Here is a 20420-nt window from a genome sequence, read left to right as displayed (position 1 = left end):
ATACCTCTGTAGAGGCTCAGTCCCTATGTTTAAACAATGGCGATGACTATTATTACCTTGTAATCAAATTACTGTAACTATTACACTATGCATTATGCTGACAATACATTATAGCAATGGTTATTGCTAATATTTCCCTAATAAAATGACCCCACTGAAAGATAAGGCTGCAATAAATGACATCAGGAAACAAATTATAACTGCAATTTTTATTCTAAACAGCAATGCATCTTCTGATTTGTATGTAAATAAGCTTAATTTGCAAAGTTAAGAGTGGCTAAAAGTATCTAACAGGCTGCTTGTGGAGGTAAAAGTATGCTTGTCTGTGAGCAGTAGTGAATTAGAATTTAAAGGGAAATACTTTCACACTCTACTTACTTAAATAAACACAACACGTTCCGGTACTGTAAATAGCTAAACAAGATAAACTGGAAGAGACAAGTATGTCTATTTATAAAAAAAAAAAAAAAAAAAAAAATCACACACACAACACAAATTTAAGACGCAAACCTGTTGCATCATTGGACGTATGATATAAAGTTAAGCGTTTCCCAGTACTCCTAAGTTTCAGTTTGAGATAAAGGAGAAGTGGGAGTTGGCGCACTTACACAACAGTGAGATTAAAAGTGTGACTTCGTTTGGAGAAGCGATTAACGCGATATTTAAACTACAATTCAAATGAGGCTGAACCTGAAACAAGAGAAGGAGGAAGTCACCTTAGTAAGTTCAATAAATCACACCAGTCAAACCTGCCTGTCAAGCAGAGTCGAGTCGCTGCTGTGCCTTCAGGATTATGGCAAAAACTGCTGCCAATGGCAACTTATGGACACACCGCAACCAGAATGGACTAAACTACGACAGCTTCAAGAAAAACGGTTATCACGATAGGAGAGAGGTATGTCCACCAGCGGCTTTATTTGTTTGGAAATATGGGTAAAACTGTGGTACGACAGTACAACAGCTTCAGGATTCCTGTCATGTGTTGTATCGCTTTAGTTTGAAATGTGCACGTTTTATCTGGGCTTTGTTTTACCTGAAACACCTGTGTGACGCAGGAGGATCCATGGACGCTGTTTGCTAACAACAACAACAACAGCAACAATAATAGCAAAAACATGTTACCGAGTACTAAGTCATATCCACGTAAAAGCTAATGTTTTGAATATCCTGACGCACTCACATGTTAATTAAGAGACATGGCCAAATACAACTCTAATAAGAAAAAAAGGAAGCAGGTTACGGTGTGCGGTTTTAAGGTTTGGTTAGTTCCTGTGAAAAGAAATGTGTAAACATAAATATTTAAACCAACCAACTCAACCTGAAATTCCTCATTTTTGCCAAAGCAGATTTCCTCTGCCTGCAGGTTGTGCAACGTTGGGAGCGTAAGGCGCTGCCCCTCTGTGGGTTTCTTTAAAACGCTCTTTATGTTTGAGCAGTGTGACCTATGCTCTGTTCGAACCTACGAGCTAAGCTAGCTAGCTGTAACTGAGTTGGGTATTTATTTAACTGCTAGCAGTACGGTCACCACTAACTTGGTTGGCTGTTTATAGGTTGCAGTATTTTTGTTTTTATTTATTTATGTTATCTACGTTTATATTTAAGAGTATCTATGCCTGACACTCGAGCTAAATTGAAAAACCAATATCAACAAGCCTATCTAACAGCTTGGCTAGTCATTTGGGGATAAAACCAATTAACACTGACAACAGTTACAGAAGAGTCGTTTGGCAAAGCTAGCCGTTACCATGCCACTTCAAAACAAAGAGTTTTACCCTTCTCAAATACGTTTCTGAACAGATTGTTAGTTTAAAATAAAAATATGACTGCCTAAAAATAATCGTTCTTTACTGGTGCCAAAAGAAGCACTAACAAATCAGCTAAATGTCGCTTCCTCAGATATTGATGTTATATTTTTTCTTATATGCATATAACATGTTTATGTTGCTCACAAAACGCATACACATCGATTAATACGTATGTATTTTATATCTATCTATCTATGTGAGGATGGACACAAATAGCATTTTAAACTGTAGAAATATTTTAATATGTAAGGCAAGTTATCTGGTGACAATTTAATTTCCTCGATAAAAGGGACACTAATCTAACAGTTAGCATTTGGGGCTAGGTAATGCTAACCTTGAATCCAAACATGACTGAGACAAACTGGCCAACACCACTTTTTAAAAATAAACCTTATTTAAATAAGCTGTTTTGGAGAAATTTTTTCACATGTTGCATTCTCTCAATTTTGGCCTGAGCCAATACTAGTAACCAGAAATGTCAACTTTAGTTAAATACAACAATTATGTTAACATTGATAATTGTGTTCACAAGTTATTTACCCACTGAGTGCTTGTTTACTATATTCCCATTTTAGCATTTTATCAATTTATCAATTTTTGCTTCCCAAAGAACGGCACTATTCTACTAAGATTCTATTTGGTTGGGATGCAGAAGACTGAGGGGTTGAATCCCACCCCACCAGGTGTGACCCCACCAAGGGCCACCTTGGTGCCAGTCCTGAGCACGGATAAAATGGGAGGGTTGTGGCAGAAAGGGCATCCAGCGTAAAAACTTGTGCCGAATTAATGTGCGGATCACGTTCCGCTGTGGTGACCCCTGAAGGGACTAGCTGAAAGCTATTGATTTGATCACATTTGGAAAATAGTCATTTTCAGAGCTCAAATTGAGTTATGCTGATGTAATCAGTGTTTCCATTACCTCTTTTGTTAAATGACAATGTTTTTGAAGCTTTTATTGTATGTAGGATTACTTTGAATGGGTTCATGGGTAGGCCACGGTCTTTCTTTTTATTCAGGTTGCTTGGTGTGTTAGCTACAACCCTTGTTGGAATTGAAGCCATTTTTATTCAAATGGTATTGTTTTCTCTTGTCTCATCTGCAATGTAAGACAGCTTATGTGGGCCTCTTGTTGTACAGAAAAATGGCCCAGGGACTACTGTCGCCTCCAGGCAGAAAAGCCGGGAGTCTTTTGAACAAGCGCCAATGTACGTGGCTGTCATGACATACCTGGGCTTTGGTATTGTCACCCTGTTTGGCTACCTCCGAGATTTCCTCAGAGCTGTGGGATTAGAGAAGTGCCATGTTGCCCAGGAAAGAGATGAACAGAAGGTAGGTATAGTATCCAGGCAGAACAAACATAAGCATATTGTTAGGCATGTACACTGACTGTAGCCACACATTCACTCAGGCAGTTGGACCAGAGGAGCATGAATGCCTTGGGTGTCAGCACATTGTTTTCCCCTAATTATTTCAATTTTTGCTCTTAAGCTCTCTCTCTCTCTTTCTGCATTTCTCCTCATGTTTTTTTGCACTATAACGTTGCCATGGGTGAGACAGAACACCACAGAGAATGTCTGTTGAAGACGTAATTGTATCTCAGATGATTCAAGTTCTTTATTTATTTCTGTTAGATTCTACATAAGGCCTGTATGCTGCCACGTAAGAGCCCATGTTTAACCATATATTTCCTTTCCTATAACCAAAATATATAGTTAAGTTGCTTAGAGTTCTGCTGGTTAATGATTTGTTTGTATGACTCCTATTAATAAATGCTACATATAACTGTAACCTTGTCCATGTTTTATCATTAATTTGGTAAGCTGGTCCATAGACAATAAAGCAGTCTCAAAGTGGAAACAACAGGCAATCTGCTCCCAGTGGTTAACAGTCATCGCTTACAGTATATAGTAATAGTTAAACAAGTTTAACTGGATATGCACCTTCTGTTCAGACGGTGGTTCAAAACCAACAGTACACATGAAGGCTACAAACTATAGGTCTGATTCTTTTACCAAACTAACATTTGGAAAGGTACTCAGTGTCTCTATTGTGCCATATCTTTTTTTAAAAGACCATAATCAAGTTGCTACACTGCCTCTCAACATCTTCTTTTAATTTACAGAGGATACAATAGTTGTCTGTTTTGTTACCAATGTGATCACACTTTGAGATGTCACTCTTTTCTGCTTCTTTCTATTAAGGATTTTGTACCACTTTATCAAGATTTTGAGAATTTCTACACTCGAAATCTGTACATGAGGGTCAGAGACAACTGGAACCGTCCCATATGTAGCCTTCCAGGACCTGTGTTTGACATGATGGAGAGAGTGACTGATGACTACAACTGGACATTCAGGTACTATAACAAAGACATGTATGACAGACATGCTCTAGATTAGAAGTGCATAAGCATACTAATCAGCTTAAACTCATAATTTGCTGCTTTCTAAAAATATTTTCCTAATAAAATATGCTTCATATCTTGTGGTGGTACTTTTAATGCCTCCTTTGACTCATTAAACAGTTTTTAATTAAGTCTTGCTCTTTTGACCATTCAGAGATGAGGAATGACTTCTGCTTAATAAGTACAATTTTTAGCTTCCTATTTATTGTGATTTCATACAGAAGGCTACCAAAAGGGCTGCACACTGAGCGACCATACTTACACAGCAGAGCAAGGACAGAGAGGGGTTGGTACTGCAGAGAGGATGAATTCAAAGTCACAACCTAGTGCTGAAGTTGCACACTGTGGCTTTAAGAATTTTTTAATGTTTTCCATAAGACAGGCCAGCAGTATTTTTAAACACCATCAATTCTCCTTTGGAGAAATAAACTACACAAACCTATACAACAAGTTTTAGATAAAGCTCTTCCTCTATGTGTTAATGAGGGTATGAAGATATAAGCTAAAGCACATGGGTATTGGTCATCAGCGAAGAGATGCCAGTCCTCTTGTGTGATGCTGACAGCAGGGTCAGGAAATATAAATCGCATAGAAATATGAGCAGAGTCACAAGCAGCGAATATGACAAAAAAGGAAAAGAGGTGTAAGCATGGGTTACATTCTTAAAGAGGTTTCATGTGACTGGAAAGAGTAAAAATGGGCCATTCCGCTTGTATTTTGTGGTGAAGTGGGCTGAATGTGTAAAAAGACATGCAGATGATTTTACATGGTCAGTGAGAAAAAGAAAGTCACTTGATGAAATGGAGTAGGACCCATACACAGCAGCAGTGTTCACTTTTGTCTGAGCTTGTGACCTTGTATTATGTTTACCTGGACCTGTAATTTATCTTTTTGTTTTCTTGCTCTGTTGCCCAAATTACACTCCCAAGAAATTTCCATTTTCCCCCATTTACTCATAATGGAGTTATGTGAATAGTTGGATATTAAGGGCAAAATAGTTGATTCTAACTAAAATTTGTTATTTTTTTATTTTGTGTTTAAAAAAAACGCAAGAGAATTAAAATAAGGAGTCACTGTCATTGGCTTTAAATAAACTTTGCCATAACCGTACTTCTCCTGAACAGATAATGAAGTACCACGTTTATGAATAGCAATTATTTTTAATTGCATCTTGATTACTTTTTATAAGTTTGCAATTAAGTAAGTGCATGTGCTGTATGTGTAAACAATTTGAAAAGCTAATTGACACCTAATGTTTATATGATTGCAGGTTAACTGGGAGGACAATTCATAATGTTATCAACATGGGCTCTTACAACTACCTCGGATTTGCTGAGAATGATGTTGATTTCCTGAAAACTGTGGCTGACAGAACACAGCAGTATGGCGTTGGTGTTTGCAGTACCAGACAGGAAATGGGTACGTTTGTGGTCATTGTGTTCTTGTGTGAAGAACGAAATGTGTGGCACGTCTTTTCTTAAACTAGTCTCAGTAAAGGCACTTGTTTTATGAAATCATAACTTTATAGTTCAAGTTTAAAGAGCTACATGGTAGTGTGCATTGCTTCAAAGTCTCGTCGTCAAACCTCAATAACAGTGAATAGTCAAGTCTCTCGTCATTTATTCCAACATTTAATGCCTTTCCTGTGAATTATACTGCTTGAATGTTTAATTAACCTTCAGTGATTTCAATGCTCTATGAATTATTTAACCTTTGTTAAATTATTTACCAATTGGGCATACGCTGAGATCATTATATACTTGTCCACACTGAGGATTGGAAGAATTGATGTTGTGGAATGTAACATTATAAAACACTGGGCATTAAGCAGGATGGAGTAGAAATATACTTTATACAGTAGAACAACAAGGATGCAGCATATTGTTGCATGATAGCTGCACTTTGACAAAACTGAGAAAACCAGAGAAATTGGAGGGCATGTGATCATTAGTCATATGTATGTTTGACAGACTGCAAGTACAACCCCCACACACACACCCACAGACAACACTCTACACCATTTATTATTAATCTGAGTGATTTATTTATATGTTTATTTCTCTTTTAAAATAGGACTGGATTTGTAATCTGTGGTTCAGTTGGCTCACTGAAATGTTTAAGGAATAACAAGCTTTCCTCCCATGAGTTCTTATTAAGCATCAATTATTGAAGACCCCTATGTCACTGTAGTAGAAGTGACGTCATCATCCCCACTCTTTATCACCTTTTATATTGGTGATCCACAGGAAGATTTCAAAATCAAATGTGCTGGATGTCTTTTTTTTTTTTTTTTTTTTTTTTCAATTCTTTTTTAAATGTTTCATTTCATCCTTCCTTATACATTAGCTGTTATTTAATTATTTTAGAAAATGCTGTTTAAGTTTAGATCTTTGGTTTGCTTCCTAAGGTTCAGTTGACTTGAGTTCACAAGTTGCCAAAAGTTCTAATATATTGCCTTGCATTACACCCGATCTAAAAGTCTGCAGAAAATATTAAGTGTTTTTATTGTATCTCCATGAGCAAGTGGATACAAAGTGCACTATAAGCACACCCTGTTGATAAACAGACATGTCAAACATTTATGGATTTGTATTACTATGGCTGCTTTTTCTGCAATCATTAACACACAGTAAATTAAACAATTATGTAAGGGATTCAGATGAATGGCACATTTGCAATTGTAGTAAATATTTGACCACACATTTTTGTTTGGTAAAATAGTTACTACAATGTGTTGCAGTATAAATATAAGCACATATATTAAATATAGTGAAATGGATTACGTATTTCACCACACAAAAACTTGTAGTATACAACATACTACTGTAAAGTTTGCACAATTTTTATTGTTTCTCCACTTTGCAACTTTGGCAATAGCCAATTGCTTTCAAGATTGTGGTGTTATGAAGGTGACCTTAGTCTTTCAGAGGAATAGAGACCTTCTTAACGAGATGTGTATTAAGGCTTACACTAGATATGGTTTTTATTTCGACTAACTCTTGTAGACTAATTGAGTGAGTTCTAATTAGGAGTGAACTCTCTCTTACTGCAGTTGAAGATTATCGAGACCAAGAGCAGCCTTATGAAGTCAGCATATCAATAAGAAGGCAGTGCATCATGACTAAGCCACAGCTAAGTAAAATATTCTATAAAGACCAAGTGAGAGAGCAAGTGCCAGTGTAGTCTGATTTAAAAAGCTGGATATGGCAGCAGGGACCGTGAGGCTGAGTGGTGGAGGAAATGTATGAATCGATTTGACTTGGCTCAAGGCCTGATGGAAAGCATTCAATGGGAATCACCATTAAGACAAAGCTGCTTCACTGTGTTATGGTTTTATACACGTCACTCAAAAACCATTTTCCAGTCCTTCCTGAAACATTTAGTCTGTTTAAACTTTTTAATGCATGAATGCTGCTCTTGGTGGCTATTGATTTTGGCTACAGTGGTTAGTATCACATACCGTATATATGCTATACGTTCACCATTTTCTGATAAGCTTGACCTCTCCAAACCAGGCTTGTTTACATTTCTCGTGGTAACTGAAATAAAATGTTTTCATTTTTTAGTTTTTTAAAAAACCTACGTAGTTGGCCGGTACTGTTAGCTGGCTCATTAATGAAAAGATAAATGGCTTTCGGCTCGTCCTTTCAGGGGTCACCACAGCAGAACTTGGACCAGCACCAAGGTGGCGCTTGGTGGGTGGGTGGGGCTACACCTGTTTGGGTGGGATTCAAACCTGCTGCTTTCTGCATCCCAACCCAGTGCTGTACCACTAAGCCACCAGGGCCCTGTTAGTTGGATCATTATTATTGGAAGTATTCATTGAGTAACTTTAATTTATAGTTGCTAGTAACTGCAAGTACTGCCTCTTATTGCTCAGAGCCAGCAGAAGTAAAATACAGCATACATAGTATGTTTTCACTGCCTACCTCTATGTAACTCAGTTATACAGTATGGATGATTCTGTTTTTTTGTTTTTTTTAATCGGCTGACTACAATGGGACTACGAGCACCCCAGAGATACCTGAAAATCCCACTTTCAATGCCCAAAGAAAAACATCATGTAAGGTGACAGATTAGATTCTGATCAATTGTCTGATCAAATGAATTCTGCTCCAAACCTGTCACAATGGCTTTAAACCAATTGCCTGAGTTCCAAAATGTGCTGCAGAAACACATTAGACCTTGCAGGACAGTACGTTAATATTACTTGAGAAAAAAATATTTGAACTAAATTGCAAATTTACTACTTCTAGAATGTTTTAAATCTTCTCAAATCCATAGAGAGGGAGAGGTGCAGAGTGTGTGTGCGACTGTAGTAGTGCAGGCTTTTGTCCGTGATTCTCTTGCTTTTCATCCAGAGCCATTCATCTCTGTCAAAACATGTGATTGGATGACAAAGACCAGCAAAACCCAGGGACTAAAAGGCTACTAGGAAAAACCAGCTTGTACAGTGTTTTTGTCAGGGTGCATTATCCCTTTGTGATTTTTGTCTTGTAGGTAACTTAAGCATTCATGAAGAGTTGGAGAAACTCGTGGCCAGTTTCCTTGGAGTAGAGTCCTCCATGACTTTTGGAATGGGTTTTGCCACCAACTCAATGAACATTCCAGCACTTGTTGGCAAGGTTTGTCATCTTAAACACTACCATACACCACACACTACAAAATCCTGCTGGACTATATATTACAATTTAGTATATTACTGTATACTGCATTTTTATAGCACAGCAGAAATTAATCGAATTAGCCCAGCTTTTGTTGCTTTCTTGCATATTGCCTAAATTGGCGAATAACAGTCAACTAAACCCGAAAGCGAACAACTCTCAATTCACTCCAATTAATTGAAATAATAATTAAATATTACAGAAGCCAGGGGTATAAGGCTCTGGGCATACTGTACATAACTGCTTTCAGACACATAGAAAAGGGAGGGCAGGTTTTTGTTAAGAGCTCCACTGAAGGGGATGGTTACCCATACTCTGTCCTGTAGGCACATCAGCCTGGTTCACCCAGATGGCCTAGAGTTACCAGGGCTACACACGGCATGAATATCTGTGATTGGACTGGACAGGAGGAAGGGAAGGTTGATGGTTTAAGTGATGAAAACAGGGTCATTTGTGCAGCTGAAGATGTACAGCAGCCCTTCAGGCTTCAACCACCAAAGTAACCCTGCAGGTGCTGGAGGTCAACCCACACTGCCAACTCTACCCTACAGGGACAGGCTGTGCCAGGACAGGCCTTACTGTGCAGGCAGAGCTACATTAGAGTGACAGCTGTTGGTAGATGAGGGACCAGGCCAGCAGGACCCCAGGCCAAACTAAGGGTATCTGTCACTGTGATTGTGTTAATTTACTCTTCCAAAAGGGTTCATTGAAACTAGTGCAGTAAAATGCTTCGAGATTCGGTGTTAATTATCGCAATGTAGTGGAGAGGTTATTGTTTAATGACTGAAATTATTTGCATGCATTTTAGAGAAATTTAAGGGGAATTTTCAGCATTATGAAAATTGATGTCTGTATGGTTGACTTCATAAAAGTCATAAAACTAACACGGTGAACATCCACACAGTTATTCAAACCCAGAGGATGTAGACATAGGTGATTATGATTTAAGTATGGGTGGGGGCAGGGCTAGAGGAGTGGGCTGATAGATAATTGAGCTGATGTATAATTTCAGAATAGCATATACTGTAGTACATTACAGTACAAGGGTATTCAATTAAACCATAAAAGATAAGTTGAACAACTTGGAAAAGCAAGCAGTCCCAAAACAAAACCATGCAGGTTGGTAGCCTCAATGGTTTTCAAGCTCTGTACAATTTATTATTAAATCCTTAATCATTAACCAAAAATAGTAAGTTTGATGAACATTGTGGGTCTCCAAGACATTTTCCTTTTTACTGTTTAAATAAAATCTTTTTTTCTTTCTGTTTTTTTTGTTTGTTTGTTTGTTTTTGTTTGTTTTTAGGGTTGTTTGATATTGAGTGATGAGCTCAATCACACATCACTCATCTTAGGGGCCAGGCTGTCAGGAGCGACCATCCGGGTCTTCAAACACAATAGTAAGTCAAGTAGCTATTTTATCTAATCATAAGTGTTAGTGTGTCTGAATTGGCTAAGTTATAACCGTTCTTTTTTTCAACTTGCCAAGATTTGTGGTGCTTTTTTCGTGCTGAATTTCTGTCTTTACAACCACAATAGATACTTCTGCTCACATTTTCCAGATTTTCTTCTGTTCATTTCAGATTGTTGGTGCTGTGAGAAGCACATTTCTTACTGTGTGGTACAGGATTTGCCTTAGGAAAGACCTACTTAACATTCTGTGTTTAGAGCAGCAAATGTAGAAGCTTTAATGAAATCGGTTCAATTTACAGTCACGACTGGGTTTTATCCATCAGCAGCAGAGCAGAAAAGCGGTGTGTTTATAAGAAAATGTCATGTAATACTACAGTCTGTTATACTATATGTTCTCTATTACTGTATAATGTCAAAATACATTTGTCTTTCTTTCAATGATAAAGGAGAAATTTTAAGCAAGAATGATGCTACATTCCTTTTGCTTTCCTTGGAAATACTCTTTGCTTTTTCAGGAGACAAGGCAATTGAGCCAGTCCTCTGGCAGCAAATGTGTCCTGACAGGTACAAGCAGAGTAAGTTATGGGTCTTCCAAGCAGATCCCAGATGCCTGTTGAAAGGCTAAGAGCCCTAGGCTTCCTCTGTAGTTGACCCCTCCCTGCCTCTTTACCTCAAGCACTGGACACTCATACACTATTATTAGTACAAGGTCAACATTTAGTAACAGGGTTATACCAGTCAACCTTAGGCGCAACAAAAGAGGAGTTAAAAACAAAAGAAAAGAAAAGGAAAAAATATATCCCTTCTTTATGGGTCTTGAAAGGTTTTAATTAGCCTGTTTTGAACAGGTGTTATATTATGCAAGGAAGTAGATAAACTGGTTTATTCATTCTAACCTTGTAGGGAATATTTCAAATGGTCATGAATAAAGGTCAATCCTTTTGAAGGATGGCATTCTTATTCTTTCAAATAATGAAATGTATTTGTTGGAAGGTTGGGCTTTGTTTATGAAGCAAGTATCATGTGTGTCCCCCTGAGGCTCAGTGCAATGATAAGATAATAACGGTTTATGTATATTCACGACTGTATATACATGTCTCATGGCAAAGCAAAGAAAACCATCCTCCTCATCCCAGTCATACACTATCTCATATTGGGCTGTAGCTTATCTTTAATCAAGTCTAATCAGTGCTTAACTGTGAAATAATCCTTTCTTAATTTTTGTCTGTGCACACATCAAGCTACTGTGGATTCGGCTTTTACTTTCTGGTTTCCTCAGTATTGACGTCGTTACCATATATTACGCTCTGCTGAGCTTCGAGAAGTGATTTTCATCAGAAAAGCATATGCTGCCTCTTAAGAAACCTGTTTGTGTTGAAACAGCAGTGTCAGTCATGATTGATAAATCATGAGCTTTGACAGGTTTACTAGCTGCTGAGCTGGAAATGGTTGTATTGCAGTCATGGTTTGAATAATTTCAGTACGTACAGCTATTCAATACTGCCATCTGCTGGTATGCAGCAAAGTCCCACTTAACATTGTCACTAGAACCTGCTAAATGCCAGTGGGATTTTTTTTTTTTTTGCTGGAGTTAAAATTTTAGTAATAATTTTAAGCAACCATGCAGACTGAATTGAGGAGGCCTTTGGCCAAACCCATTTTTTTCTGAGTAATCTCCCATTTTCTTTTCACAGACATTGCAGGTGTAGTGCAGAGGTATTTCCTCTGTGTACAGCGTTTCGTTTCCGTTACATAAAGTAGTGCTTGTGTACTTTGTAAACTGCCCTGCTCTCTGGATGTTATTGCTGCACTCACTCTTATTATAGCTAGACCCAATATACTGTACACGTTCATAGTTGTATGTAATTTCATAGCACAAGCATAAAGAACTATTTCAAAGGTTATAGTGTCAAGTAATTTTTGCCCGTAATAAGATTATTAATGTGTGTGTGTGTGTGTGTGTGTCTGTGTCTTTTTGTCAGACATGCACAGTCTGGAAAAGATGCTCAGAGAGGCAATTTGCTCAGGACAACCTCGAAGTCACAGGCCCTGGAAGAAGATCCTCATCATGGTAGAAGGCATCTATAGGTCAGCCATTGTTATACAACTCACGCACATATGACTTTTTCACAGACGCATGTCTTTGGTCAGCAGAGCTATAGTATCAGTCTTTGGAAGTATGGACTAAGGTGGTCTTTAGGGTTTTGCACAGCCAGACTTGGGTCGAAATATTAATTTATAACCTGAGGAGAACTTTCAGCCAATGTTTAGCAGTCTGATCTATTTTTCAATCGCTTTCCTCTCTACCCTTGAATAATATATGTGTGTGTGTGTTTGGGGGGGCGGGGGGGGTTGATTACTGGAGAGAGGAGAAAGGCATTGTGTGTCTCTCACAACAGTAAGCTATCCCAAGTCTTAGTGACCCTCTCCATCTGCTCATTAGCTCCAATCAAGGCCAAATGGAGCCACAGAGATTGACTTGGCCACAACCTCAGCTCCAACTGTTTATCAGGGCGCTTTTCTGTTTTGCTTTCTTCCTTCTATTTGCCCTCAATGTTGGCTTAGATTTTATTCCCTCTGAACTGAAATATGACATATTGTGTTTTTTGTTAGTATGTCTTTTTTCTCAACACATTATTCTCATTCAGTGAAATTTGAAGTTTAATTTTTTTAATGACAATTCTTTCTTAAAAGCAGAAAACCTTTAACATTGCCATCCGTTGCTATGAATAAGTTGGAGAAATAATGTTATTACACATCAGAGTGCCTTTATCAAGCAGCGATGCCTAATGTCAAACTGAGACATTAGAGAGAAATTCTGGCAGAGAAGTACTAATGCTTCATCTGTCGCCTCCTGGCATCATCAAAAGGCTCGAATAAAGAGTAAGCATGCTTTAGCTATATCCTTGGCCTGCCTTTAATGTCCACATCGGCCCTTTCGAAACGCTGTCTTATGTCATTTGGGCTGCAGACTTTCTCAGCCAAGCCAAGGATTGCAGGTCTGGGAATGCTCCATTCCCCAAGAGGCTGAGAGAGGTAGGAGGAAAGTGAAAAAGACCGACAGAAAGATTCTTGGAAGAATGGGATGTGTGAAATTATGTAAAATGCAGTTACAGTTGTTCTTCAGTTAACAAAATTAGGCTGGGGTCAGATTCTTTTTCAATTACAATGATTGTAATACAGTAGACACAATATGTATGTCTTTGTGTTTTGTTAGTATGGAGGGCTCAGTGGTGCAACTCCCTGAGATCATCGCTCTGAAAAAGAAATATAAAGCATATCTGTACCTGGATGAGGCTCACAGTATCGGAGCAGTGGGACCATCAGGGCGCGGTGTGACCGAGCTGTTTGATGTGGACCCAGCTGATGTGGACGTGATGATGGGCACTTTCACCAAGAGCTTTGGGGCTTCTGGAGGCTATATCGCTGGGAAAAAGGTTTCTGAGGATCTTTTTGATTTGCTCTCACTCTCTCATTTTTTTTTCTTTTTTTTTTCATTCTATACATAATTTCCTTCCACACATATTTAAAATGAAGTTTATCAATCAAGGTTATTTGTAGAGTGCATTTCACTTTAAGGCAACTTAAAGTTCTTAAAACAGGATACAAGAGAAACACAAGTTGTCATAACAAGACTCATATAAAGAGATGTTAAATAAGTAAACTAAAACTTTTGACCAAAGACCAATAACTTGGTTTGACTCAGCAGTCTATGCTTTCAAGGGACAGCACTTAATAGAAAGCTTACTCTTTTTTTTTTTTTTTAATTGGCACAGTCCTGCCCTTTTTAAGTTACAATATCATCCGTCATGACTGTTTTCATTTCCCCAATTTTTACCTATAAATAGCACATCCATAAATGACAGCCGTTAGTAGGTTGGCATTCTTACAAAATGAAATACTTGAGCAGTTGTTTTTTTGACATTGTTTTAACACCTTTGCCACCATTTTCCTGTGTAACAACATTAAAACATTTGACTCCAAAGCAGGTTAAAATGTAATGCAAACTATTTCTAATGGCTGTTCACCCAGGTCTGTTATTAAAGATGTGTGGAAGTCAATCATACACACATCCTCACACCCCACCTCTCGTAGCTCTCATGTGGCTCTCGTGTGTAACAAAGTTCCCCCGGCTGTGAGCCTGGGCCTTTGTAATTCCATTTTACTTCATTAAGAAGTACACTTTAGTACATAACCGCACCAGTTTTGTAGCAGTTGATTAGAAAGCAACATAGGAAATGGCCATGTTGTTTGAATTAGGCATTTAGAGAGGGACCCTTCCTGCTGTTGGCCTATATGCTGGCTCGGCCCTGCTTGGCCATAATAAGAAGGTAAAGCTGGCAGAGGGCCAGTCCCTTCTTGTGGCAGGCGTCGGAACTGCGCTCCAGATTTAACAGGATGACTTTTAACAAGCATGATAATGTTTGAAGTATGAACACTGCCTGGTTTAACAGCTGGCTGTAGTAAACTCCTGAAAGTTGTCAGGAAACAGTCAGGAAAAGAGACAGAAAGCCTTTAGATTTGACATATTTGTTGTTGTGGTGAAATCCCCCAAATCCTACATTAAGTGGATTCGGGTTGACCAACAAAAGACTGCAGATGTGTTCTGGAAAACAGTCATGTTATAGCTATTTTATGAGAGTACCAAAAATAAATGTCCCAGTAAATAATAGACTCCAAGTTCTTTCTAATTCATTTCAACCGTGTGTGAAGAGGCTTTATTCATTAACCCTTTACTCAAAATCTAGATTGTATCGAAATTTGATTATTAAATATATCTACTGAAGAGCCAAGTATGTGTGTTCTGGCATTGCTCCTTCTCTGTAGCATCTTGGATCACCATACCAGTGTTGTGGCCACAGTGTGGCTAAGGAAACACTCTGAACTGTCACTCCACACCCTATATGTCAGATAGATTTCGGACATGTTCTATTAACTGGTTTATCTTGGTCACAGTGAAATCCTGCGGGGCCCGAATGTGGTGAAAATCCCCTGGCCTAAACAAGAACAGATGTCAGGTTGTTTCAGGGTTTTTAATCCCACATTTGAGCTTTTCCACTAAAATCCCCGAGGAAGCCACAATCACCGCCCAGTGGGGACTGATGGCAATGAGTGGAAATGGTGGCTAGGCAGCATCTCCGGCTACGCGTCATCACGTCACACTCACTGGCCACCACATTGCCACTGAGCATCACAGTTCCAGGCCTCAGACCACTTACACACACATGCTGTAGGGACCCATGATCGAATCAGTTTCCTAAAAATTCTGCTCTTCACTTGACAACCACAAGCATCTTCTGCTGACATTTAGGAATAATTAGCATGACAATCCTCATTTTGGCTCATTTCAGCATTGCTTCTTTCTCATATTAGTGCATTGGCTCCTCCTGAGTGGAGAGCAGGAAAGAATCCAGAGCTATTTTGCAGTCAAGGCCAAGATAGTCACAGTGAGAGAGAAATGACTGAGGGCATTTTAATTGATTCTCAGGTGTTGACTATACATGAGCTCTCTCTAGTGGTGCTAAAAGAACAGTGCAGGGCTACACTTAGGTTTCATGAAAGATCTGAAATTAAAAGGGTATTTATTTAACTCATCAATTAGATTATGTAAATTGTAACAAAAAAAAATTTGTAAACATACTATATAATATCTCTGCTAATTGTATGTTTTATACGGTGTCCTATATTTCAGGAGTTGGTGGACTACCTGCGTAGTCATTCTCACAGTGCAGTATACAGCTCAGCCATGTCTCCACCTGTCACTGAGCAGATCATGCGTGTCATGAAGTGCATTATGGGAAAAGATGGGAGCACAGAGGGTGAGTATCTGAGCGCAGTGAATATCAATGGCTTTTGGCTTGTCCCTTCAGGGGTCACCACAGCGGTACGTGTTCCGCACATTGATTTGGCGTGGGTTTTTACAACGGATGACTTCCTGCTGCAACCTTCCCATTATATCCAGGTGCAGGATCGACACGAGGGTGGCCCTTGGTGGCTGGTGGGATTCTAACCCATGACCTACTGCATCCCAACCCAATGCTTTACCACAGATCCACCAGGCCTCTGGCTCTCCATGGAGTGAATGTCACCCATAATTTCAGTCTTATTATCCAAATACTTGTCAAACCTGATTTTCTTTACACAGACAAATATTTTGTCTGGTTTATAAAAAGTTTTACACCTTTATATAATTTTTATTGAAACGATAGAAAACCAATTCCAGAGGACGGTACCAATGTTAACACTAGGAGTAAGTCCAGACCTGCAGGGAAAGACAAACAGCTGCTTGGTCAGAAAATGTGGTTGCAATTACAGGGGTCTGCAGCACTAAAGAAACGGGGGACATGTGGTCCCTGAACACACGTGACCCTAACATGAAGGAAATCATTTTCATCTGTGTGTTGAGAGGAACGTTGTACATCTGAAAAGTTTCTGCTTTAATGGCATGAGACACTAGGGCAGGAAAGTAGTCATTACCAGACCAGTTGCAATACCACCAGAGCAACTCTTTTGGACTTATTGTAGTTGTAGTTCTACTAGTAGTTGTAATAGAAGTAGTAATATTGGTAGTACATGCAGTGGTGTGGTGGAAGTAGTAGTTTTAGATAAATGGCAGATAGACGCTTTATCCAAATCTTCTGGAATTTAAGTGTGATCCATGTGAGCTGTGCAGCATATACATCAAAAATCCAGAACATGTCTGTCATAGAGTTCCGTAATGTGTTTTTCACTCCATGAACAAAAACCTGGCTCCTTATGGTTGAGGTATATCTTACTTTCAGAGATGAGCAACTTCTCATACAGCTTTGAAGCAGACATGCTTTGTGTGTGACGTAGCCCATTGAAATTGCTGGTGTGGAATAATCAGTCTTGACCTGTCTGTTTGAGGGGCTGGGGCCCAACAAACAATGCGGCCTTTCAAAACCCACTGTTCCAGCATGCATTAAATCAGTGAAAGCAAGACAAAAAGCATCTCCTATACGTTTGCATACATGCATGATGACTTTTTATTCATCTTTCTCAGTCTTTTCATCTTTGTCTTTGATGTTGAATTTCCACACTTTAAAGCAAACTGGTGGTAACAGCTCTGAAATAGAGAGAAACTCTGACAGACATCAACACGTTCTCACCTTCTCATATGATTTCTGTGTCTGGCGGTAGGTTTTTGACCTCCATGCCCTCTATCTTCGCAGAGAGGAACAATTTACAAAATGGGCCCTCTGCCTTTTGGCAGATACCCAAATGTTGTTTTCTCTCTCTCTCTCTCTCTCTCTCTCTCTCTCTCTCTCTCTCTCTCTCTCTCTCTCTCTCTCTCTCTCTCTCTCTCTCTCTCTCTCTCTCTCTCTCTGCTGATAAGGGGATTTAAAGTGCTCTCTTACATCCCTTTGAAAGAACTGCCAATCTGTTCCCAGGTAATCAGAGGGAAACAGAGCTGTGTTCCAAGCCTCAGCCATGACAAACTCTGCTACAGCAATGGAGCAACCAAGCTCCACAGTGATTCACATCATTAGGGTACACAGGCCAGATTGCACTGGAGTGCCTCTGATTTGTTTTCTAATATATTTATTGGAAATACATGTGATACTTGAGCATTATTTGTACTAATTTTCAGACATGGCCTGCAGCAGTCAAGTGTCACTCGTTTTGTGCGAAATCCATCGTATGTAATTTGCAAACCCTTACTCTGGCAACATGTATGTGTGTATATCATGCTGTCAGGGGGACACAATCGAACCATCTGCTGCTGCAGCTGAGTTGTAATCAAAGCAGGTTCATAGTGGAGGCTGGAATGGCCCAGATGGAGGCGCAAGACTCAGGATGAGATGGCACTTCAAAGGACTCGCACCACATTAGCTACTGCTGATAAATAATGTCCCGCCCTGCAGGAAATGGTGGAAATATGAGGGGGGGGGGGACTGGCATAAGTTGGTGCTTTACTCATGTACTGTACATCTGGTGGTGTCCTTGTTTTAATTGTAGGAATTAGACGAATTCGCCAACTGGCAGAGAACACCAGATACTTCAGGGCCAAACTGAAGGAGATGGGCTTCATCATCTATGGCAATAATGACTCACCTGTGGTTCCAATCCTGCTCTACATGCCAGGCAAAGTGGCGTGAGTTCTCTCATCAAGAACATTTGCGTCTTAAAGTAGAGTACGATTAACAGAATATGAATAGCCCAATTGTGAATGATAAGTGTCACCTTCTTTCTCGTCTGTGCCATTTAAAGAAAATCCTCATGTACAAAGATGACATGGCATGTTGTTTATCACCAGATCTCTCTTTACTCCTCTTCATCTGTTCTAATACTTTTGGATACATCAAATTTAGGTGATCTGATGCAAAAGGTGGTATCTTCTATGCTGTTGTCTTATAAAGTTGTAAAAACTATGAAATGTAAACCGAAATTCTAAACTTTAGTTTCATGTCCATCTCTTGATCTTAAATCCAAATGCAAGGGTTTGAGATTGAGATTGTGCCCCAGCATGCATATAGAGCACTCCACGCACAGTAATAGTCACAGAATGACCAACATTCCTCCCTTTAAATATATGTTTATTGTGTTTAGTTCCTCCAAACCTCAGAAAGATGTAAATAAATTGTTGTCTGATTCAGTTCTCGTGCAAGTTGCACTTTATTCAGATATGTATACGGTAGATGCTGTAGACCCACCTCATCAGGGGCTTTGTAGGCTGTAATTCTGCAAAGACAGAAATGGGAAAAACATTCTTAGTACTGCATGTGTTGCATTGATTTCAGGGACTTTGAATTGATAATTTCTGTGAATATACAACATTAGCAATGACTGCATGTCCTTGAGTTAGAGGGGAAAAAAATGACCCAAAAAGTCACTTAAAATGAGAATTGATTTTTGTCTCTACAGATGTATCATCAAATGTTCAAAAACTTTTCTTTTTCTTTTTTCTGACCAGGGCTTTTGCTCGAGAAATGCTGAGGAGGAAAATTGGTGTAGTGGTAGTTGGCTTTCCAGCCACACCGATAACAGAGGCCAGAGCTCGCTTCTGTTTGTCTGCAGCACACACCAGAGCTATGATAAACCAGGTACACACACACACACACACACACACACACACACACAGAAAGTTACCTACAAAGAATTCATCACTGAGTTTTTTGTTTTTTTTCTCTACTCAAATCACTCATACATGTATACACGTATGTGTCTTCAGGTGTTGCAGCATCTAAATGAGGTCGGAGACGGACTCTGTCTGAAATTCTCACGGCGGAAATATTCTTCGCAGTTTGACCTCTGTGATGACACAGACTTTGAGCTGGACAGCTGAGGTGGCCTATAACTCCCTCACTTCACAGTGTCAAAACTAAGTCCGAAATGTCCACGCTACAGGAGACCCATTAATGCAAAATCCTTGAGTAACACCCATGTCTCACTGCAGAAAAATTTCTATGTTTGTAAAACATTGTGATTTAACAGAGTATGTTTTTGTTGTTCTTCAAACTACAGCACATGACTTGTTGATATATAGTTATATTTATAAATATAATTGTGAATGATTTACTTGTGAATAGATACATGAATAATAATAATAATTCATTTTAGTGCAAAAAGAACTGTATTGTCTCAAGCTCAGGTATAGTATAACATATCTACTATTTCACAATCACATAGCAGCTCAGCTTTGAAGTCCAATTTCCTTACAATCACATTTAAAAACGTTTTAAAATACTCAATGAAAAAATGTTCTTCTTTTTACAGTTACTGTGTTTACATATGTCTATTTTAGACGTTGAAAACTTAATGGAAGAATTTTTTTTCTTCTTCTACTGGGATGTATCAGAGTAAAGTGCTTTCCACTTATTGGAGAATGATGCACATTCTGATGTTCGGATCGCATTTACTTCCTTAACATGAAGTAGTCATTTTACGTAATGGGAAACCTTTGTGGGGAGGGGGTTTCCCCTCTGGTGTACAGCTGCATTGCTAAAAATTTTGAGCATGCTAATGTTATTTTTATTTAATTTATTTTCAGTAAAACACACATTTCCCACACAAAGACTTCCTGATTGTGTTTTGGAAAAGGAAGGTTGATTAATTATCCTTATGACAGGTATCTGAAAGTCCCGGACATGCCCTATGGAGCTGTGTTCATTTTCT

The 20420-nt window shown here is 38.9% G+C and overlaps 1 protein-coding gene across 1 annotated transcript; it reads left to right on the top strand.

Annotated features, from left to right (window-relative positions):
* The first annotated feature begins 574 nt into the window (after window positions 1-574).
* sptlc3 (serine palmitoyltransferase, long chain base subunit 3) lies at window positions 575-20384 on the top strand. Its single transcript, XM_067525214.1, has 12 exons — window positions 575-895; window positions 2943-3134; window positions 4007-4161; window positions 5480-5628; window positions 8710-8834; window positions 10177-10270; window positions 12266-12371; window positions 13501-13720; window positions 15976-16102; window positions 18264-18399; window positions 19219-19348; window positions 19477-20384. Exons 1-12 carry the CDS (start codon window positions 794-796, stop codon window positions 19588-19590), a joined length of 1650 nt encoding a protein of 549 aa, XP_067381315.1. The 5' UTR covers window positions 575-793; the 3' UTR covers window positions 19591-20384.
* Window positions 20385-20420: the final 36 nt, after the last annotated feature.

Source organism: Channa argus, chromosome 1 (assembly GCF_033026475.1).
Source record: "Channa argus isolate prfri chromosome 1, Channa argus male v1.0, whole genome shotgun sequence".
In the NCBI taxonomy this organism is placed as follows: domain Eukaryota; kingdom Metazoa; phylum Chordata; class Actinopteri; order Anabantiformes; family Channidae; genus Channa; species Channa argus.
The sequence above is the reverse complement of the archived record's forward strand: the minus strand, read 5'-3'. Positions and strand labels throughout refer to the sequence as shown.